Source organism: Halictus rubicundus, chromosome 11, assembly GCF_050948215.1.
Source record: "Halictus rubicundus isolate RS-2024b chromosome 11, iyHalRubi1_principal, whole genome shotgun sequence".
NCBI lineage: Eukaryota > Metazoa > Arthropoda > Insecta > Hymenoptera > Halictidae > Halictus > Halictus rubicundus.
The window spans coordinates 16197942-16219953 of NC_135159.1; the positions used below are offsets into that span (position 1 = coordinate 16197942).

The window sequence follows — 22012 nt, forward strand, 5'->3', positions numbered from 1 at the left end:
ATTTTTTCGAATGCGTAGAATGTCCGTTACTGTTTATATCGTCGCGTCGGAGAAAGCGGGAGAGCGAGAAGAAGAAACGAGCAACGTTTCTATAATATAACAGAGAGCAAGTATTATTATTTGCCGTCCCGTTTCCTTCGTTGTAACGACGTTGGTTGTTTGGACGTGACTCGTCGATCAAGAGATCAATGTTAGGATGTAAGACTACATGTAAGAAGATTTCATAGCATTTTGTTACGCGAGATTCTATATCTTTTATCCGTAACGTTTGTAAGTTCGATCGCGTCGTTCGTTGCAAATTTACTAGTTGGAAGGCGTTAACGGTGGTTATATAATGTAACAGGTTTTTAATTTTGATACTTGTCTCGATGTTATCCGCGTACAGGATTATATTTGTTCCCGTTCCTTGACTCTCGGTAATCGTAATAAATTCGATCACTCGGGTTTCTCGGTAGCTAGTCCGCGAAATGCTATCCGATAAAACGATTCTATCGACTGTATCGCGTCGTATCGTTGAGACAGATATCCTTGTATCGAGGAATTAGCTTCTGAGATCAATTCGAGTACACTATGAATGATCTGTGATTTCATTATATTTTATTTTACTATTTCACTATTTTACTGTTTACTTGACTTTACTCTACTCTGCTCTACTCTGCTCTACTCTGCTCTACTCTGCTCTACTCTAACTCTACTCTACTACTCTATTCTACTTTACTTTAGTTGTCGTCGGTGTCATCTCGTTAATTCAGACAATATTTTCTCGTTTAAAAGGAATTTTAGACCCTCTCCTTATAAATGGTTCTATTTTTATGCTTCAGAATGTTATTACGATTCTCGTACGGGCTAATTTTCTTTTTCTTTTCAATTTTTCTGTAAATTACGGGTCTTAAAGTACAAACAGAAGAGGCAAATACGATAGTGCGGATAAAACAAGGTTTTGTCAACGAAGACTGAACCATTTTTATTGTACTTGGTATGCTATAAAATTCAAAGTATAAACTCTAGTATAGCTTTGCAGAAAACCGATATATACGAACTGTTATGAAATGTGTATGTGTACGTGTGTGTGTGTGTGTGTGTATGTTTGTGTATGCATGTATACCACACAGCCACGCAAATACATACGTATACATCATACGTACGCATCATTGAATAAAATGAACGAATAATATTTTTGTATGCTACATTTTTGTGAACGCCTCGAGAAACTTATTCCAACGTTGTCTCCGTTGGGGCCGTTTAACCTTTGACTCCACCTTTTCTGCCTTTGTAACCGGAGCCATGGGAGGAACCGCATTCCGAACAAGAACAGGACATGGGATAAGTTATCGGTTTCTTGAATACTTTGAGATCCTGGCAGGTCAATTCGATTATGCGACTCGTATATTCCGTGGGTTGACAACATTGGCAATCGACCGCCGGATTCCAATCTGTAAAGTAAAAGCAAGAAAGAAAACGAGAAAAGTAAACTAAAGAAAAGGAAGATATCCGGGCAGATCGGTTCTAGCAGATCTTTCCGTTTCCGTTCGATTTACCTGCGTCGAAATACGAGCTGGATTCGCACTTTCCTCGGCAGTGTTTGATGCCAGCAACGGGAAGTACGTTCCTGCAGAGTCCATGTTTTCGATGCCTAACGGCAAACATGCCGATCGTGGTGTCCGCATCCAAGTCGTTGAGAACGCACCGATCGACTTGGAGACTGCGGGCCGTGAGATTGCACATGTCGCAACAATCGCGAGTGTAGATCGAAGCCGCGGGACAGTCGGTGATGTCGGGACAAACAACGGAACTGCTGGCGACGGACAGCTGATCTCCCTGGTCCAAGCACGTGTACCGGGTGCAGTTATCGGTGGACGCCCAACTCGCGCCGGCTGCGTGCAACTCGTTCCCGACCGCGCAATGCGTCTGCTTGCATCTTCCGCAACATTGACCCTCTCGAGCTTCTTCGTACGTCCAACCCAGGGCACAGTTTTGTCGACATACCTCGACCTCTTTGTATTTCGTGAGGAAATTTCCGGTCGCGTTCATAGCGCAAAATTCGGTGATACAATCGTTTTCCGTGGATTTCCATTTTTCGCCAGGTTCGTACACTTTGTCGTTGTAACGGCAACCGGTCTTGACGATCACTGGACAACACTGTCCCGGCACGTATCGGCGTTCTATTCGAAACTCCGCCTCCTCCCAAGGATCCACGAGCGGACACTTTTCGGTAGTCGATTCGACGCGCACGGTTCCGTTGGTACTCGACTCGCATGAATATTTCGTGCACGAGTCTATCGAGTACCATTGTTCGCCGACGTTTCTCACCTGGTTCTCGACGACGCAACCAACCGGGACGCATCTTCCGCAGCAAACGCTGCTCCTGTTATCGATCGATCGGTATTCGAACCCTAGATCGCAAACGGTATCGCATTCCTGCACTTTCACCTGTTTTCGCAGGCCATTCTCGTCTCGAACGCACTCGATCGAGACGCAGCTGTCCCGTGGATTCGGTTGCCAAATCTCGCCTACGTTGTACACCTTGTCCAGGTGTTTGCAGGCGGATCTCTCGAACGCGGGACAACACTCGTCCTTCCGAAAAATCTCTTCGACGACAAAATCGAACGCGTCGGGATGATCCGCGGCTCGCAAACATTCTATCGTGGTGCACTTTGTCTTTGGCCGTTCCGCACCGTTCGCTTCGTTCGCTTCGTTCGAGAGCTCGCAGACGCACCGCGAGCATTTCCCGTCCATCCATCGTTCTCCCAATTTCTTGGCCACCACTCGTTCCGACAATTCGATTCCCGTGTCCGACGCAACCGTGTACAGACAAAGATCTTTCGGTGGCACGCATTTGTAGTCGGCGCAACAAGCGTTCTCCGGCGTGACGGCCTCCAGTCGATGGTATTGCGGACACATGAACGTCTCGAGGGGCGGCGGAGGGCATGATTTCGGATCGCAGATGTTGACCGATCGCGGACAACATCCGGAAACGTTGGTCACCTGCACGTAACCAGGAAGAATCGTCTCGACCTCGAGAGGCACGCGATTCAGATCGGGACACTCGGACGGCGGTAGACATTCGCAGATGAATTTCTTGCAACCGTCGGCGTCGCTCGACAGCTTCATCGTTTGACCGTAGCCGCAGACCGGCATCCGAGTTTGTTCCGCGCAGAACGGAGCCGTGGTCGTTGCGCCGGACGCAATGTCGGGCACGCACAGGTACTTTGGACAGCAGTCCGTTTCCGTCCCGTTCACGGCGACCGGTCGCATCTTCTCCTCGCAGATGGTGTCGACGGCCGGACACTCGGTTCGCCGACAGTCGACCACGTTGTTGTCGCAGGTACATCTGGTGCAGAGATCCGGGAACCACGCGTCGCCCGCGACGTGACCCTCTCGGTCGCAGGCAAAGCATTTGCTCCTCGGAACGCAGGTGTCGTTGCGTGCGACCAAATCGCCGGGACAGAAGCAACCCTCCTCAAAGTTGCGCGTGCACTTGCCGGCATCGTCGTCGACCTCGTTGGTACGCGCGACGGTGTCGCAGGTTTCTCTGCAGCCCGATTCGCACGGTCGGTACTCGAGATGCGCCGGACAATTGTAAGGACAGGTCTCGCTGCTTCTCCAAATCAGACACACTTCCATCTGCCGACACTTTCTCGCGTACGCCTCGAAACTGTCGCAGAACCCGCCACCGGTGCACAGACTGTCTTGACAAGCCATCAAATACGGCATCGGATCGACAAAGTTGTGGCATCTTCCGAATTCTGCCGCGTTCAACAAATTGCTGCACGGATCTTGATCGGCCGGCGGCAGTACGCATTTGCTCTGATTATTCGAGGCGCACGCGTCCACGTTGAAATTAGTGCCGCGCGGCGATTCGGTGACCAACCAGCTGCTACCAAAGTCCTGCGGGTCGTTGGCGATCTAACGAACGATACGGTATACGTTTACCAACGTTAAAGCAAGCACGCGCGTATGTATGTATGTATGTATGTATGTATGTATGTATGTATGTATCAAGCATACGGATTCGCAAGGGAGAAACGACACCTTACCTCTCCATTCCGTTTTCTCGAGTCGTCCTCGGAGTCGTCGTTGCAGTTTCCGCAAAGTCCCTCCACCGCTCCTCCAAAGATGTGCGAGGGAAGCGTCAGGGTAAAGGCGAAATTCGCCGGGTAAGCAGTAATTTCCAGCTGCAGCGACGGTATCAGTAATCGCAGTTTCTCCTTGGGTGTCTGTTCCAGAATCAGCCAGGACGCGTTCGACGGGTATTCGGCTACCTTCGAGCCACCGTCCACCGTCACCGCAAACTAGCGAAAAGAAATCTCGTTTCCAAAGAAGCTCAACCTACGTTTCGGTTCCTCCGAAACCGGATACATTCTAAATACGATGCGTACGCGTACAACGATTTCAGGCAGAAAGTTTGCGTACCTCTTGGGACATCCGATCGTTCTGAACGCGAACCACGTGCTCTTTGTAAAGCACCGTCAGCGCTTCCACGCAGCTACCGGTCTCGCAAACTCCGTTCGAGACCAACACTTGGAACGCGTGATCCTCGGTATCCTTTTTATTCTGGACAACGTCTCGCGACAGAACGTACGTGCAATTACCGTCAAACGGTACGTTCTTCCTATCGAAACTGATCAACTTGGAGTTTCCGAGCCACTCGCAGGTACAGTCTTTGCACTGTGTCGCGGGTACGCAGTCGTCGCCGTTGCGCACCGTTCCCTCGGGACAGAAACATCCGGTGAAACAAACCCCTTCCATCACCGGGCAGGGGTCTATTTGTTGCAAGTTGTCGCAGCTGGTCTCGCATTTCTTCCTACAAGTGCAAAATAGAAAATATGCCAAGTACGAGCGAACGAGCAGGCGAAAATTTAAAATGCATCGAATTCGAGAAGGCGTACCGAAAGCAATCTTTGTGGACCAACGGTGGAGCGCAGGTAGCGGGACAATCGTGGCTACTCCTCCAAGCGGACAGATCCATGTTCAAGTCGCCGGCCTGACATTCGGTAATGAAATTGGTTAACGCGCGACAACGACAGTCGTCGTAGGTATGATTGCTGCGCAGACAATTGCACGTGCATTCCATACAGCGGGACACAAACTTGTCCAGATCCAAAATGTTGGAGCACATCGCGAACGACGGATCTTTGACCGTCTCGCAGATCTTCCAGCTCTGCGCTTGCAGGTCGTGAGGGCAGACCTGAGGGTCACACTCCGGCACTCCCTCCATCGCCCAACTATCGCCAAACTCGGCGGTGTTTCTCGCTTGGTTTCCATCGGGCAATTGCTTATCGTTCAGCGCGTATCCGTCAAAGTAGCCGCACAAACCGTCCACCCGACGAGCCAGCTTCGTCGAAACTCCCAGTTTCACGTTCGAATTCGAGTCCCAGATTACCCAGAACCCATAGTAATTCGACACCAAGTACGCGATGTCGCCGATCGAGGATATCTCGAACAACGAGAATTTGTCGCCGATCCGTGCCAATTGATTCGCCGTGAAGCTGTACCCGTTGATCTCGGTCCGCATATCGGGATACAGGACGATCACGTTGTCGTCCAAAGTCACCGCCAGATTTCGGCTGCAGTAACCCGTCCGCGGATCGCACTGCTTCTCCACTGTAACACGAACAAGTCCGATGAAACCGGAGCTTGTGTCGCGAGTCGACCGCGGGTCGAACGCGTAACGTGTTCTCGTACTCACGCGTAATGTACCACCGATTCGTGAACATATCCCTAGCCAAAATATGGTTGCACACGTCGTACTTGTACTCCAGCTTGTCGAACGTCGAGAACGTTCTTCCTGTCGCGTTGCAAACAGCTTCCTCGGCCGCAGGAGGTTTGCAACTGTACTTTCGGCACTTTTCAAGCTTGTACATGCTCATCTTTTCGTAAACCACCGTATAACCCGGAGGACAAGAGGCTTCTGGACAGGTCTGTGGCTTGCTTTGGTCGAGAATCGGCGGTGGCTTGTCGGGTACGCAAGCAAATTGTACGCATCGAGTCTCGTTTTCTGGTATCGTCTGCAACTCGGTATCGGCTGTCGCCGACGACAAGTACCGTTCTCCCATGGATTTTCTAACGAAAAATATTTCCTCCGGTTACCATCGTATCGTCTACTAATATATATATATATGCACGCGATAACCGGTACCTGAGTCCTTTGGCTCTGCCGGGATGTCTGGAAAAAGATTTCACCGCAGTCTTCTTGTGAGATTTCTTGTAGTATTCGGACGATTTTGCTTTTGATGGCCGTAGAACCGTCTTGTAACCGGCCGGACAAATTGGATTCTGACACGATTCCGATGTTGTACCTGTAACATCGTGCAAACCAGACAATTCAATTATATACAAAATATCTATTGTCTATCGTTGCACCTAAACGATAGTTGGATGATCCGAACCGTATCTTACCGGGCGTCGTGGTTTCTTTGACGGCGGTGGTGTCCGCCGAAGCGAAAGTCACGGTCGACAAAGTTGTTTCTCGACAATCTTTCTCGTCATCGGGACAATCTTGAATACCGTTGCACCAGAAATTCTCGTCGATGCACACGTCGCTGGTTCGACAAAGACGCGTACCAACCGGACAAGGTTTACACACGCAATTGCACAGTTCGTTTATCACCGGTCTCGTTTCGGAATCGCGACAACGATCGCATTTCTTTGGCTGACAGAAGCTGGTTCCGCCCAATGTGCACATGCACTCTTGGCAATCTTCGCCCATGTACGTTGTACCCACGTTGTACCTACGAAATACTCTCGGTTGCAAGATTATGCCCGAATTTCTTTGGCGAGCTTAGCTTAGCTTAGCTTAGCTTAGCTTAGCTTAGCGACTACTCACAGCACGTGTTCAACCACGCAGGGGCATTCTTGTTTGGTTACACAAGAGTTTCCGTTCCACCAGTACGAGGGTCCGCGACACGCGCAATCAGTTTCATTTCTATACGGTATTCCCTCGCAAACGTTGCAATCACCAGTTTCGATCGTTGACTCGGTCGTCGATTCGGTCCTCCCGGTGGTTCTCGTCACGGAAGCTGTACGAATCGTTATCGTTATTAGTATTTATTGAAGAGAGAAGAGAGAATATATTTCTACTCACGATACGGCTGGAAACAACCGAGAACCTCCAATTTCAAGCCTACGCGTCCGTGCCATTTCACCGGCTGCACTTTCAGATACCGTGCGTGCAACGGCTTGTCAAAGTAGTTTTTCTTTGACGTTTCCGAATCAAAGTTGGCCAAGAATTCTCTTTCGATTCCTTTCTCGTCGAGCACCGGGTTCCATCGTCGATCGTCGTTACTGTAAAAGACTTTGTAAACGGTCGTCCAGGTGTCCTCGCCGCCTTTCGTAACGATTCCCGTCAACGCACGGGGCTCCAGGAAATCAATTTTCACGTATTGATGCGGATTATCCAATTTCGGGTGCCAAACGTACGGCGACGTCAACTTGAGATTCGGCAATAAATCCGTCGACGAGGAAGACGCGGAAACTTGATCCGCGAAAATCAGATCGTTATCCAAACCCATCGGCTGATCGCACTCTAACGAAAAAGACAAAGACAAAAAATATATATATATATATATAAGAGCATTACCACAGGAGCTCGATATTACAAGTACGTTACGTTAGGTTAGGCGCGTTACACAGTTTCTACAGAGAGAGCCGTTTCTCAAACTATCGATTACCCGGCTTGACAATCTCCTCGGTGAACGCTGTTGTCGTCACCGGAACGCTTTGTGTCCCTCGAGTACTGCCACCGACTGTGAGCTCTTCGCAACCGAGCAGCTCGACTTTCACCGCTATTCCGTTGTGCCAGGTGACCGGGTTTATCCTAACGACCTTTGCTTCGATGGGTTCGTTGAATTTCTGCTCGACCGGTTTATACCGATCCACGGGTCCTCGGAATAATTTCGGTTCCCTTTTCTCGTTCAACACGAAAGAGAACGCGTCGCCGTTTTCAGAGAATAGTACTCTATAGCTGGTGACGAATGCTTCTTCCTGGTCACTGCCTTGCAGAATCACGCCGTAGACGGGTTCTGGTCTCTGGAACTCGATGTCGAGCCTACAAACGATCGCGTAGAATCTACAGGTTTTCCGTAACTGGCGAAACCTCGGAGCTACGATAATGTTACAAAGCGTTGCTTACCATTGGTCGGCTGATTCGTATTCTGGTTTCCAGTAGCCTTGATCGTTCAACAGAGAATATTCGGGCAAGAACATGGGACCTTTGACGCTGCTCGCGTTAAAGGTAACTCGATCGTTTAAAGACCGAATCAGAGGAACGAAACGATTACTAGTGCAATACGCTGGCGGATGAACGGTGCTGGGTACGACGATCGTTTGCTCCGTTAGACCGGGGGTTGCCAATTTCTCGTAAGAAGATGTAGACGCGGCTGCGATCGGCGTCTCGGTTGTCGTCTCGCGAACCACATCGGCACACGATGAATTGTCGCAGGTGTAAAAATTGTTGATGCACTGACAGATTTCGCATTCCGATTCCTTCGAAACAGCCCCAGGGAGAACCAATTCTCCTTGATGCGATTTACAAGTGCAGTCGGCTTCGTCGACGCAGCTCACCGTATCCCTCCAGAATTTCTCTGGTGAACATTTTTGCATCCCTCCCTCCGGGACACATCCTAATCAATTCAAAATAGTTGATCGAATATAACACTATAACGATCGGACAACGAGAAAGGAGAAAGGAGAAAAGAGAAAAGAGATTCGCGATATTGAGGGAGCTTCGGTTCGTTCGATGCTACCGTACCTGGTACGCATTCGGAATCACCACCGCAATATCCTTTCTTCGACAATAGGTAACGATAGTAATCGCAAGCTTTGTCACATTTGATAGCGCATCCGCTCCACGTTTCGCCTTCCTTGCAGGCTTCTGAAAGCAAAATAACGACAAGTTTTAGTCTTGAGGCCTCGACCGTAGCCACGATAAGCTACGTATAGAACCGTGCGCGCGTAGAATCCATTGGATCGATCGTACTCGTGGTTAGAACGTTTTTCTCAAGAGTCGTCGAAATTGTGGTCTTGGAGGTTGTTTTCTTGTCAACTGTCGTCCAGTCGATTTTGCCCGGCGACGGGCTCACGGTAGTCTGTACAAGCGAGCATTCTGGCCGCTGCCCGACAACGTTCGCCGGCCAGTCACAAATTTGCGTCTGTGGATTGTAGAACATGTGCTCGCCACACGACATTTCCACGAGCTCGTTTCCATCGATGCCTGGCGCGCACCGATAAAACAGACGACAGTCCGTAGGATGAGGTTGACTCGGATGTTGCACGCTACACTCTTCGCGTATAGTCTTCACCGTGGTGGTTGTCAGCGATTCTACCGGAATTCAAGAGTCTCGAATAGATTAACGAGAATCGGGCAAACGGAGCAAACTCCAAGAAAAAGAAAAAAAAAACAAAAAAAAAAGAAGGAGAGAAAAAAAAACACGAAAAGCAAAACGAATTCCATAAAATAGAATAACGTGTTAACGCATAACCGTTGCGTACCATCCAGGCTGCTGTTTGTACTCGCCGAGCATAGACACAGTACGCTGATTTCAAAATCTATGCAAGGAAGATCAGGTTGAGACTGACAATAGAGTCCACGCTCCAAACTACACTCCACGTCCAAACCAGTTTCTTTCGGTGTCAAATGATGCTTCGCGGATCTGCATCGTATATCGACCATGCGATCTCTATCACAGATTGCAGATCCTTTCGCGTTCGTCTGTAACATTGAAAACGCGACGTCGTACAAACAAACAAACAAACAAACACGATTTCGCGCAACTACACAGCATCGTATCCAAATCCGTATACCAAATCCAGCAGGGTCGGTAAAGGTTCAACATCTTTGATCTTTCTTCCTTTGATCGCTGTGTCCTGATTTATCCAAGCTGTCCAACCATCCACGCATCTTTGAGGCTCTTCCAGCGGAACGATGCTCGATACAATGGTATCGGTGGTGGTTGTCGTGGTGCACGATTCTCCTTTGCACAATACTTTACCGCGACTACAGAAACAGGTTTGACAATTGTCGGCGCTGACGGTATCGCCTTCGTAATAAGTAACCTGCAACACGACGCGCTCGATTACTGCTTAGCCAACAGGAGAAAACATGTCACTTTATGTAGCCGTCACACCTACATACATATATATATATAATACGTATTTATATAGAATGTATTGTGTCTCGTTCAACGTACCCCATTGACCTCGGTGCAAGCTGGTTTGCAAGTTTCTTTCGGAACGCACTCCGCGTAGCTGTCGTTTCTGTACACTTGATGTTTTGGACACGATTTAACCGAACAACCCTCGACGCAAGCGTCCAGAGAGCAGAGACGAGATCGATCTTTCGGTATCATCAGATTTTCGCAGGTTTCGCGAGGACAAGTTGTAACGCAAGGAGAGTATACGCTGCATGTTTCGTCGCATTGCATAGGACAAAGGTCTTGGGTGCGCCATTTGATCGGAATACCTTTCGCACCGCACTCGTGCGCGTACGCTGCCAACGCTGTGCAAAGACATTCGCAGTCGCCTCCTGAAAGATCAAATATCCGGTGAAGCGATTGCGTTTTGCGGCCGCTCAGCCGCTCAGGCACAGGCACAGGCACAGGCACACGCACAAACACGCGATTATACCTGTATCGCAGCCGCAGGTATCAAAAATGCAATTGAGTAAATAGCTTTCAACTTGAACTTCCGAGTGACACGGTTGAAACACGGAAGATTTTAGTATGCCGCATTTCTCTGCAGCCCATAATTTCTTCTCCGGATGTTGTTCGCAAGGATCGACGATGTCTCTGGGTTCTGGGCAAAAATCGTGCTTCTTCCAAGAGTCTCCAAACAAGTTTGCGGATACTTCCCATATACCACCGGAAGGTGTTTTAAAGTCGTCCTCGCTGTTGTCGTTGTAATCACCGCACAGCCCCTTTGTACGACTTTTCCATCTGGGATCTAACTTTACGTAGACTCTGGTACCTACGATGCAACGACACACACGAGTCAGCTAATAAGAAATCCATCCGCGCACGACCTTTACAAAGCTAAAGGAACCATTTTTCTGTGGAATCTGCTCGAAACCTGAACCAAAGAAAAGTACCTTTGTCCCATTGAACGGTTAATCCGAGGTCCGGCGCATCCACAAATACAAACAATCCGGCCGATCTTGTTGCGAGTCTGTTAAACTTTTCCGATGGTAACGGTTTGCCTCGCGTTAGAACGATAGTTTCCGAATCGTCGCCGCTTCCGACCGTAAGAGTGATCGACTTGGAGCAAGAGACACCGGTCGTTCCGCAAGGTACATTCTGAATCGACACGTGAAACGAGTCCTCGGCGGTCAGCGCGCCTTTCGCCAAAACGTAGTCGCACGTTCCTTGAAAATCATAGATTTTCCCATCGAACGTCTTGTAATGAGAGTCACCCCAAGCGGAACAAACCCCTGCGCACACTCTATCCGTGCAGTCCCACGTTCCGTTCCTGCACTCGCAACTGTTGCATTCGTTTTGAATGACAGAGCCTTCCTGGTAATTGTCACCTCCGTGATGGCACGGACAAGATTCTTCCTTGACGCAATCGCCACCGAATTCGTTTAGAACGTAGCCAGACTGGCAAATACAGCCAGATTTGCAGACGGATGGTTTTCGAGCAACATCCTTGGGATCCTTGTGCATGTTGCGACAAGTCCGAGGCTCTGCCGGTGCACAGTCGGTCACTTGTAAATGTTTGCTCGCCAAGCAAGACGTTGACAGGTCTTTCATTGCCGGGTATTCCGTTATTTCATCGGGCGTAGCTGCTCGACAGTGCCAAACACCGCCTGTAACCAAGGAAATCGTTGGTGTCGCATCGCTATACATCACTGTACACACGTATCGCATGTTTTCTCGAGAGAACAGGCGGCTAAGAAAACGAGTCGCGGTACCTGTACAGGTGCAAAGTTCGAGTGCTTTGTTGCCGGGCCGAACTTCCTTGTGCCCCGCTCGAAACTCCCCGTCGAATCCCTCGTGTACGCAAGGACACTGTCCGATCGGAATACATTCTCCGTGGACGTCCAACGTTTCGCCTTCCGGACAGTTGCATCCTTCTACGCACTGTTGCCTGCAATCTTGGTAAGAAGATATGTCCGCGCACGATCGCGTGCAACTGTTGCCGCAAATCTGATACACCTGACTTCCGGGACAATGTATTTTACATTCTTCGACGTTCAGACGCCACAAGAGGTTCACTCCGACGGAAGCGCAATCCTTCGCGTACGCCGCCAATACCGGACAGAGACATAACTCGAGATTCACTTTGCAAGAGCACATGTCGAACATGCAATCCTTGTGAAATGTATCCGGATCGACGTGCCAATGGCAACCTAACAACGAGAAGAACCGTAAGATATCCCAAGGAAGATATTTCTCGAATATATCTTGTTGTTACCACGGTACCTGCGAACACATCGCTGTACAAGTACGAACAGTACTGTTTCGCCGTTGCTCGTTTCTGCGGATCCAACTCGCAAGGATGATCCAATTCCTGCTCCGGGACATTCGCGCAAAACTCCTCCGTCTTCCATTTATTAGCGAAACAGTCCGCCGACTGTTCCGTATCCCCTTCCGGCGTAATGAAATCATCCTTTTGATTCTCCGAGAACGTACCGCAAAGTCCCCGTGTTTTACCTGTCGATGCAACGATACTTGTAACGGTAGAAACTAGCAGGTAGACGGTAATAGCAGATTCAAAGATTCCGCGAGATTGCTTGCCATGAAATTCCGGTGGAGCGTCAATGTATACGCGAGAAATTCCATCCCACCATATCTCCAAACCGTTTGGCAGACCGATAACCAGAAATATACTGCTGGCCACGCGTATTCTGACACCACCGATTACAGTAGGGAATACGATTAAATCATCTCCGTTTACCGATACTCGACCATTCTGCTTCAATTCCATACGCGTTTCTTCGTAATTGATCGTCACAGTTCTCGTACAGGATGGCGCGTCGCTCGGTACAAGTCCCATACTCTGCGGTAACAAAACGTCAAATCGATCGACATATCAAACGATATTAACGGTATACTAACGTACAGACAAGACAGTACCTCTGTTATCGCGCCAAAACAAGGAACATTCTCGCCTTCTATCGAATAATCTTGGCCCTTCATCAGATAATATTTACACTTGCCCATGAAATCATAATGCTTTCCATCGAAAGTTGTATAATGGGGATCCCCTATCACGGCGCATCTAGCGCTGCATCTAGCCTGAGTGCATTTCCATTTCCCCGAGATACACGTGCAGGTGTTGCAGTCCTTCTGTACGCTCTTGCCAGGTTGAAACAGCTTTCCGCGTAATCGGCACGGACATTCTTCGAAAGTGATACACTTTCCTTCGTGCGCCACAGTTCCTTCTGGACAAAAACAACCCTCCTCGCAATCCTCGATATTCGCCGGCTTTCTTTCTACCTCGGTCCAACAGGACGATTCCGTTTTTGGACCGCAACCCGTGTATACGCGTCCATTGGTGCATAGCATGGCTGTAAACGACATGTCCGGATCAGACATTATCCCATTACACCGTTCTTCGATTCTTATCGTTTAATCAATAAACACACACTTACGACAAGTATCGTTGCTTCTCCAACCCGCCAAAGATACCACTTTCTTGTGAGCACATTGTCTAACGTAGACGTTCATTGTATCGCAAGCGCATTTCCTCCGCTGGTTGTCCTTGCAAGCGCAATAATCCCATAAACAAGCGGTCTGTAATTCGGCTAGGCTAATTGTGTGCGCGCAAGCCTGGAATCTGTGGTCGGACAACAAGCTGCTGCAAAAGCTCATGGCCTCGCTGGCAATGAATGGATTAGATCCGCAAGCGTGACGGGTGTCTGGATATTCGTCGCATATTTCTGTAACAATAGAATCGAACAAACAGCGTGTCTATTATTTGACTTATTCCATCATTCCGAACAAGAGAACAAACGAAACAGTACCTCCAATGTTCTCTGTTCTCCAAGAAGAAGCGAACGTTGCAACGCTCCGCGCATCATCTCCGTTTTTGCATATCAGATCGTCAGTCTTGTCGCCATTCATATTGCCGCAGAGACCGACAGTTTTGTTCCACATGTTTTCCAACGCTTCGATTTGCAACATCAAACCACCGTCCCACTTCAACCGAATCCCTAACGAATCCAAGGTTACCACGATAAAGTGCGCCGACAATTCAACTCTGAGAACCGGTAGCTGTGCCGGAATAGGTAACAGCTTCTTCGGAGTTCGAACTTCTGGGATACCAAATTCGTTCTTCGTCAGTATGTACTCCTTGTCCTGAACATAGATCTTTGTGATCTTGAAACAATCTTGCGTCTTGCAAGTCGGACTATTCGCCGCTATTATCGTAAAAACTCGATTCTGCGCTTCCTGAACCAGAATATGAGAGCAGTCGCTCGCGAAGCTGAAAATATTGTCGTCGAAAGTTTTGTAATGTACTCCGCCCCAGGTGAAGCAGCTCTCCGGAATTGGTCGCTTCTCCTCGATAAATAACACGTTGTTTTCCACGGCTGAACCGAATTGCATCTGCGTTCAAAGAAGAAATCTTATTCTTATCGATCGAGTCTCATACATATATTACCGTTTTCTCCGAAATACATATTATATGTAATTACCATGTTCGAGGTGGTATTATCGTGAAGATCGTAGCTGGTCTTGGCCAACGGAGGAGATTGATGGTTGTGGCTCGAGCCTAAAACGTCCTGGTACGTCCACGAGTGATTCGTTTCTCTGACATAGGAATTATACGTTGTACCCAAAGAAATCACGTTCATGTTTTCACCGTATTTGCATTGTGGTATCGGCTGAGGCTCGAAAACACCAGTCTCGTAGGAACATTTGTATTCGGTTGCCGGAGAAAACTCGAATTCTACTCCGTCCGGACAGTTTAGAACACACGAATAACTGTTCCCGTCGCTGCTACAATAAAACCCACCGTTGAATCCCATTTTCTCTCCGTTGCAAGCATCGGCGGCTACAAATTCGACAAAAGATGTTTCCGTCACGATCTCGTCGCATCGTTGAATCAATTGATTGATTTCTGTCTTTTGTCAACCACTCTGCCACGATACTTACGATACTGACACTGGAGTCCTCGATACGCTTGCGGACACTGACAGAGGTTCGACGGCAGACAGTTGCCCCCGTTTTTGCAAGGAGGATTACACACGGCTACGGCGGTAAACGCAGATATTCCTTTAATTTAATCGAATTTCCGCACGGTATTGTACAACGAGTATTCGTGATTGATACGTACGTTCGCAGTCGGGCACAGAGACCCAATCTTCTCTAGTAGGTAGCCAGTTTCCATTCTTACAAATCAGATTGGTAATGGACGTGCCATCGGGAAACGTGAAATTCTTCATGCACGATATCGTGCAGGTTCTAGAATATTATAAACAAACAAATTCACGAGCATCCGGTCGGGTCTAACAATCAGGAAAATTCGAGATCGACGTTCGTCTTTCAACGAATTATACATACTCCGAGTTACAACGCTTATGAGAATTAAGCGCCGTAGGTGGATACTCCATGCATGGTTTATTCTGAAATTGGCACTGCGGTCCGGTAAAGTCTTCGGGACAATAACACTGATGCGGCGCGACGCATATTCCGTTGTTCAAACACTCTGGCATACAAATTGCTAAACACACGTTATCCAATGTATAATATAACGTTATTCCGTTGACACATACCCCATATACCATTTTCTCTCCTGGACAAAAAGGAAGGATCTACGGGAAAACTCACGTTCGCAGTGGGGCACGGAAATCCATTCGGTACCAAAGATGCGCCACTGTTTCTCGCTACAAGTTACAGCCAGCTGGGTCACGCCGTTTGGAAATTTATAATTCGGTTTGCAAGTGGCGATACATCCGCTGTAAAAACGAATCGGGTTGTAGGCTGTGTGGGATTATATTAATCGGCGCGACACCGACGGTGTTACCTGTCCATCGAACATCGAATTTCACCGTTTAAGGGTGCATCCGGTTGTCTGGCGCAACCACCTACGAACCAACGTCTTCTTGCACCGCTTTTGCTCTTGGTCGCGCCATAATCTGGATCGAGGGCGGCAGCATCGTTCAACGGCACGTTTCTACCGAAATCAAAATACGTTTATCTCAATGGATGTATGATCAAATACACATATTGTACGCGTGTACATAGTAGTATGATCGCTTACTCGGTAAAGTCGGAGGACTCTTCCGTAGAATTTACAGCAATTATTTGGCTCGTAACGTCGACGGTTATCGCAACTTGAAAAATCACTTTCCACAGCTTCATTCTGAATCGAGAGATAACGCTTGTACCATCCTCTCAAAGGGAACACACGTTGTCGAACACGTTACAGAAGGCTTGCTCTCTGCCAGTCGAAGCAAATTCATTTCTTTTATATAGCCTCGAAAAGGAAGTACATTGCTGATAAATTAAATCCTGTCCGATAAGAGAATTCGAAGAAAAACCAACCATCATCGGTCTGAAATGTGGGTCCAGATTAAGAAAAGGAGGAGGAGAAATTTAAACTTTGGAAAAAAATTCAATATATTTATTGTCGTCGATCGGAATGTTAACACAGCAATCTCTATCTATAAACTTTCATAGAGATAAACACAATACAAATGTATACGCGTCGTCGGCGGTACACAAATACCCACTTGTATTTGTATTATCAGGTACTGTATGTATATGTATATCTTCATGTATATATATTACGTTCGTTTACAGCCAAGAACTTTTCTTTAAGGGCCGAGAGTATATGCGTGTCCCTGTTCTACCAGAAAACAGCAACATAGAAAATAGTCTCCTACACTTTTGACACACATTTCGCCTGGAAACGCGATTCGATTATCACGGTCATTACAAGCGTTAATAACTTCCTAATTAGTTAGATAAGGCAGCAATGATATAACAAAGGAAATACTTATCGAATAGCACCGTTCCAGCGTTACCGCACTCGTATCAACGAGATTTCCTAATCTACGAACGCAAAGATGCGAAACAAACAAATAATTCAACTGTAGAGTAGAGCAACTTGTATGTATGTTCAGAAGAAAAAATGCAAAAAGGAAAATCTCTAAAACCGACAAACAATATTATATATATAATAATAATAATAATAATAATAATAATAATAATAATAATAATAATAATAATAATAATAATAATAATGTACAATATTATAATACGTAAACAACAATTAAAACAATCGTAAGCTTTGTTAGACGGATCATAACGTAACATTCGTATAATGATCATTCTGGTAAAAATAATTTGTTCGGTACGGTAAACGAGGTAATCGAATCAGGCCTTCCTTAATCCTCTGAAATACCTTCGTACGGCATACGTTTAGATTTCCAAGAAGAAATTCGATAGCAGTCAGGTCGGTCTATCCAGAATTTTCCGTCGATAATTTTTGTTCATTAGCTGCTCAGGTTCCGAATATTTTGAATGCCAAATTTCGTAGTAAGCATCCGAAGAAATATTATTCAAATGTGTAATGTTAAACTCTTCCAACAGCGCAATTTTCCATACCTGAGGAGGACAGAAAAGTGATTGATTAATCTCGAGCTTTCTTTCGATCGAAACACATTATATAGAGCAAAACAAAAGATAACATAATGTTAAATCAACACCTACATCTTCGTCGGGTATAATCGTCGGTGCTCTCCTAGCTCCAAAAACAGCTTCTTTTCTCAAGACGTGTAAGCGGTATAATAAATAATGTAAAATATACATTTTATCAGGTTCGCCGACGTTAAAACTAACAGACATCGAAGAACAACACTCGTCTTTTATCGGGTACAAAGCGCGAGTCCAGTAACTACCAGTTTTGACAATACCCCATAACAAAGATTGCAAAGAATATCCATGAAACGTACCCCGTGAGTACTGATCTCTTGTATCCGAGGGATAAATTCCCATAGATGCCAAATGTTTAGCTGAAAATACATACTATACATATATGCATATTACCATCTATGAAATTCACTTTCCAAGGACAGACCAGTCCAAAGTATCAAAACATTTACCAAGATAATAATCCTCTTGCTTCCAATATTTCCCACCGGTTATACATTTTTCCGAATTGTCAAACATGCCTATCAATTTCTTTAAAACTCCCTTGCTCATTACGTATCCTGCGTTAGCAACGTTGTACGGTTGCCCCCACAATACCACGGCGTGACCTAAATAGTGATCGTCGTTGTGATTCAGCGGAGCAAGCATGTACCGTAGATTCTCAGGAATGACCAACGTATCGTCTTTCACCGTAACAAGCCATTCCAAGTTTTTGTTAGCTTTCCAAACGTAATTGAACGCTTCGCATAAAAGTTGCCACGAAGACACCATTTTCATTTCAAAAGTTATTATAGGCACCAACAAATCCTTTTCTTGACCAAAAAAATAGACGTTGTTACAGCGTTTTCCCCATGTATTCCAGATAGACCTCGCCAGTTTTACTTTTGTTACAAAAACGATACAAGTGACTTGTATGTTAGTGCTAAGCCAATCAGACTCCAATTCTTCGTCGGTTTTCGATCCATAAAGATAAGAGTCCAGATCAACGTTATCGATACGAATATTCTTGCTTCTCAACCACTCGTTGTACGTTCGAGTTTCTCCCGATCCCGATCCCGATCGTTGGTTCTTCCAAGTTTGAATAATAATCTCTTCGTCGTCGTTCCATGTATCGACCAACCATTTTAAAAGACTACTCCTCCGACCGGCACTAGAGTCTGGCAATGAGCTTTCACAAGTCGATGTAATTAATCTATCGTGGAAAATAAACACGAATAACGTTCCAAGGAAACCAATTCCACATCCAACCATGAACGTGGATCTTGGTTTCAAACGGTTCGGGTACATGTTACGATCAGAGGTTATGATCAAGAAAGTAATCGGAAACCATACATTTCTATTCCTACCAGCCTTTCCATGCGAGCCAATCTAAACTTCCAAATTTTTAACATTCGTTTACGCTCATTTGACTTTCTCTTTACGATGTTGTCTTGTAGCGTGGCCAGTTGACCACGCGAACATAGCTAGATATATATAGTATCGATTAATGGCGCGGAGAGGCAAATTTAAATATAAGATGTAATCGCGTATTTAATACATATGTATTAAATTTGGGCGCGATAGTTTAGAGTAGGTAAAGAAAGACCGGGAGAGTTCCATAGAGATCCTTGACGAAATTCGAGTCGGCGAGACTAATTGCGGAATTTAGAGAAAGTCACGCAGCCTCTTAGAGTAGCTTCTCCAATTCTTCATAAATTAGGGATAGTCGAAGTCCGGAATCAGTTAAGGACAAGAGGTCATAAATTCTGAGTCAAGGACCTCTTGGAACTCCCTCGGACCTCTCTCTTGTTCGGTCCCACATGGCCCCACGTCCCTCGTTTTGGCGGGGTTTCACCCTCATGCGCACCCCACTCCCGTGCGTGCGCTATTAAGATCCATCCACTACCAATCACCATCAAGCAGCAACCGGAAGACGAGTGATCCGACGAATCAACGCCTAGCCAGAAGATCCTAATTTTCCTATTGGCTAAGGAAGCGAGACGAGAAGGAAGAAGCTGGGAAAGGATTTGAAGCTCCAGGATGAGACAGAACTCATTATAGAACTGAGGGAGTTACATCTTCTAATAAAATCTACAACAGTTTTTTCGCCTTTAACTCTGTGTACAAAGTTTATTTCTTAACTTCCACGAGCAGAGCGCTTCAGCGCTCCACGGGCACTCGAACCCACAACCAAAATCCCTATTCCACCACACTGCGACGCAACACTGCCCCTATATATCTCTCTATCCTGCTTTTTCCCTAAGACTGACTTTAGTTTTTTTTTTCAGCTCGAATCTTTCTTTTCCGCAGTAATTTGCCCTTTTACTTGGTTTTCTACGGTGATGGGCGTTTAGGAGCTGCAGTAGTCCTTAACCCCCTCTCCCTCTTTCCTCTCAGGGTCCACCTTTTAATATTATTATTTCATTTAAGTCGAGTCCGAGATATTTTTCTCTTTTTCTCGCTGTGCGGCTTACTGAATCGCCCCGGCTTACCCCCTCCAGTTTAGAAATCTGATCTGCTTTTATCAATTATTTTTTTTTAGCTTCTAGGAGAGATAAAAGCCGAGTCGGCGAAGCCGACGAGGCGCAAAGTCGCCGCGAAGCAGCGACTTCGCGCCGAGGAGGGGCCTAATCTTCCGAAACAAGTCTTAAATTGATCTGTGCGTCCTTCTCCTTCTTTTCGACCCCTTCCTTTTTTCTCCTAAAATCCTTCGTTTCCGAGAAAAAGCATCCTCCTGCTATTTCTAAGCACTTTTTGGAAATTTTTTCTTGCTCCCTGAAACCCCCTACGCCGTGACGTATCGGTTTAGCTTCGACAAGGCGTAGCCGCAAAAAATTTTTTTTTTTTCTCTCACTCTCAAAATTGGTACCTATTGATAAACTAATGATATGAATATTATTAAACTATTAATGTGTGCATTGATATCACTCCCTACTATACCACTTTATTGTACCTTGTTTAGAAAAAATTATTAAGAAACACTGAGACTGTTCTTTCCTGAATAGTTCTACTCCACTCGCGGTTTATGCAATTTCAAAACTCAAACTGACTTTCTACTCTAATGACTTCCTACGGAGATGTTTCCTTACACACAATAGTCCTAACCCTAACCCTAACCCTAAAAACTTAACCGTAACAAACAAAAACCTAACCGTGCCTCCAATAAACCTAACCCTAACCATTCACACTAGCCCTAAAACCTATTCCTAATCCTAAAAGTTAACCCTAATTATCGAAAACCTAACCCTAACCCTAAAAAGTTAATCCTAACCACCGACACCCTAACCCTAACCCTCGAAAACCTAACTCTAACCATGGAAATCCTAACCCTAACCATGGAAAACCTAACCCTAACCACGGAAAATCTAACCCTAATGATCGAAAACCTAACCATAACCATGGAAAACATAATCGTAACCTACGAAACCCTAACCCCAACCTTTCCAAAACTAACCATAACCCTAACCCACCAAAACCTAACCCTAATCCTCCAAAAACTAACCCTAACCTTCCCAAAACTAACCCCAACCCTAACCGCCCAAAAGTAACCCTAACCCACCAAAACCTAACCCTAACCCACCAAAACCTAACCCTAACCCTCCAAAAACTAACCCTAACCCACCAAAACCTAACCCTAACCCTCCAAAACTAACCCCACCCCTCCAAAACTAACCCAAACCCACAGAAAACTAACCCTAACCCACCAAAACCTAACCCTAACCCTCCAAAAACTAACCCTAACTTCCCAAAACTAACCCCAACCCTAACCCCCCAAAAGTAACCCTAACCCACCAAAACCTAACCCTAACCCTCCAAAACTAACCCCACCCCTCCAAAACTAACCCAAACCCACCGAAAACTAACCCTAACCCACCAAAACCTAACCCTAATCCTCCAAAAACTAACCCTAACCTTCCCAAAACTAACCCCAACCCTAACCCCCCAAAAGTAACCCTAACCCACCAAAACCTAACCCTAACCCACCAAAACCTAACCCTAACCTTCCCAAAACTAACCCCAACCCTAACCCCCCAAAAGTAACCCTAACCCACCAAAACATAACCCTAACCCTCCAAAACCTAACCCTAACCCTCCGAAAACTAACCCCAACCCTCCCAAACTAGCCCAACCTTCCAAAAAAAAAACTAACCCTAACCCTCCAAAACTAACCCTAACCTTCCCAAAACTAACCCTAACCCTCCAAAAGTAACCCTAACCCACCAAAACCTAACCCTAACCCTCCAAAACTAACCTTAACCTTCCCAAAACTAACCCCCCCCTAACCCTCCAAAACTAACCTGAAAAAAAGGGTTAGGGTTAGGGTTAGGGTTAGGGTTAGGGTTAGGGTTAGGGTTAGGGTTAGGGTTAGGGTTAGGGTTAGGGTTAGGGTTAGGGTTAGGGTTAGGGTTAGGGTTAGGGTTAGGGTTAGGGTTAGGGTTAGG

The 22012-nt window shown here is 46.5% G+C and overlaps 3 protein-coding genes across 3 annotated transcripts in view; 1 reads left to right on the top strand and 2 right to left on the bottom strand.

Annotated features, from left to right (window-relative positions):
* The window catches only part of Rim2 (replication in mitochondria 2), a 45672-nt gene extending 44498 nt beyond the window's left edge, over positions 1–1174 (top strand). The window contains exon 7 of the transcript XR_013083095.1: positions 19–1174. The gene's annotated coding sequence lies outside the window, so the exon portion shown is untranslated. The remainder of the gene's footprint in view (positions 1–18) is intronic.
* Positions 923–16392, bottom strand: Hml (hemolectin). The gene is made up of 32 exons (XM_076797210.1): positions 16198–16392; positions 15961–16110; positions 15765–15892; positions 15498–15657; positions 15271–15398; positions 15090–15185; positions 14630–14988; positions 13958–14540; positions 13586–13873; positions 13068–13501; positions 12729–12990; positions 12414–12644; positions 11903–12340; positions 11084–11797; positions 10624–10962; positions 10188–10522; positions 9802–10053; positions 9490–9709; positions 8978–9319; positions 8750–8872; positions 8132–8621; positions 7671–8047; positions 7085–7525; positions 6827–7019; positions 6400–6731; positions 6140–6299; positions 5690–6063; positions 4890–5604; positions 4414–4804; positions 4038–4292; positions 1539–3906; positions 923–1433 (listed from the first exon to the last, which is right to left on the bottom strand). The coding sequence occupies exons 1-32, from the start codon at positions 16296–16298 to the stop codon at positions 1243–1245; spliced, it is 11970 nt and encodes a 3989-aa protein (XP_076653325.1). The 5' UTR covers positions 16299–16392; the 3' UTR covers positions 923–1242.
* A 786-nt stretch (positions 16393–17178) lies between these two features.
* Positions 17179–19028, bottom strand: LOC143359323 (C1GALT1-specific chaperone 1-like protein). Its single transcript, XM_076797211.1, has 3 exons — positions 18044–19028; positions 17652–17953; positions 17179–17546 (listed from the first exon to the last, which is right to left on the bottom strand). Exons 1-3 carry the CDS (start codon positions 18876–18878, stop codon positions 17391–17393), a joined length of 1293 nt encoding a protein of 430 aa, XP_076653326.1. The 5' UTR covers positions 18879–19028; the 3' UTR covers positions 17179–17390.
* Between the last annotated feature and the right edge of the window lie 2984 nt (positions 19029–22012).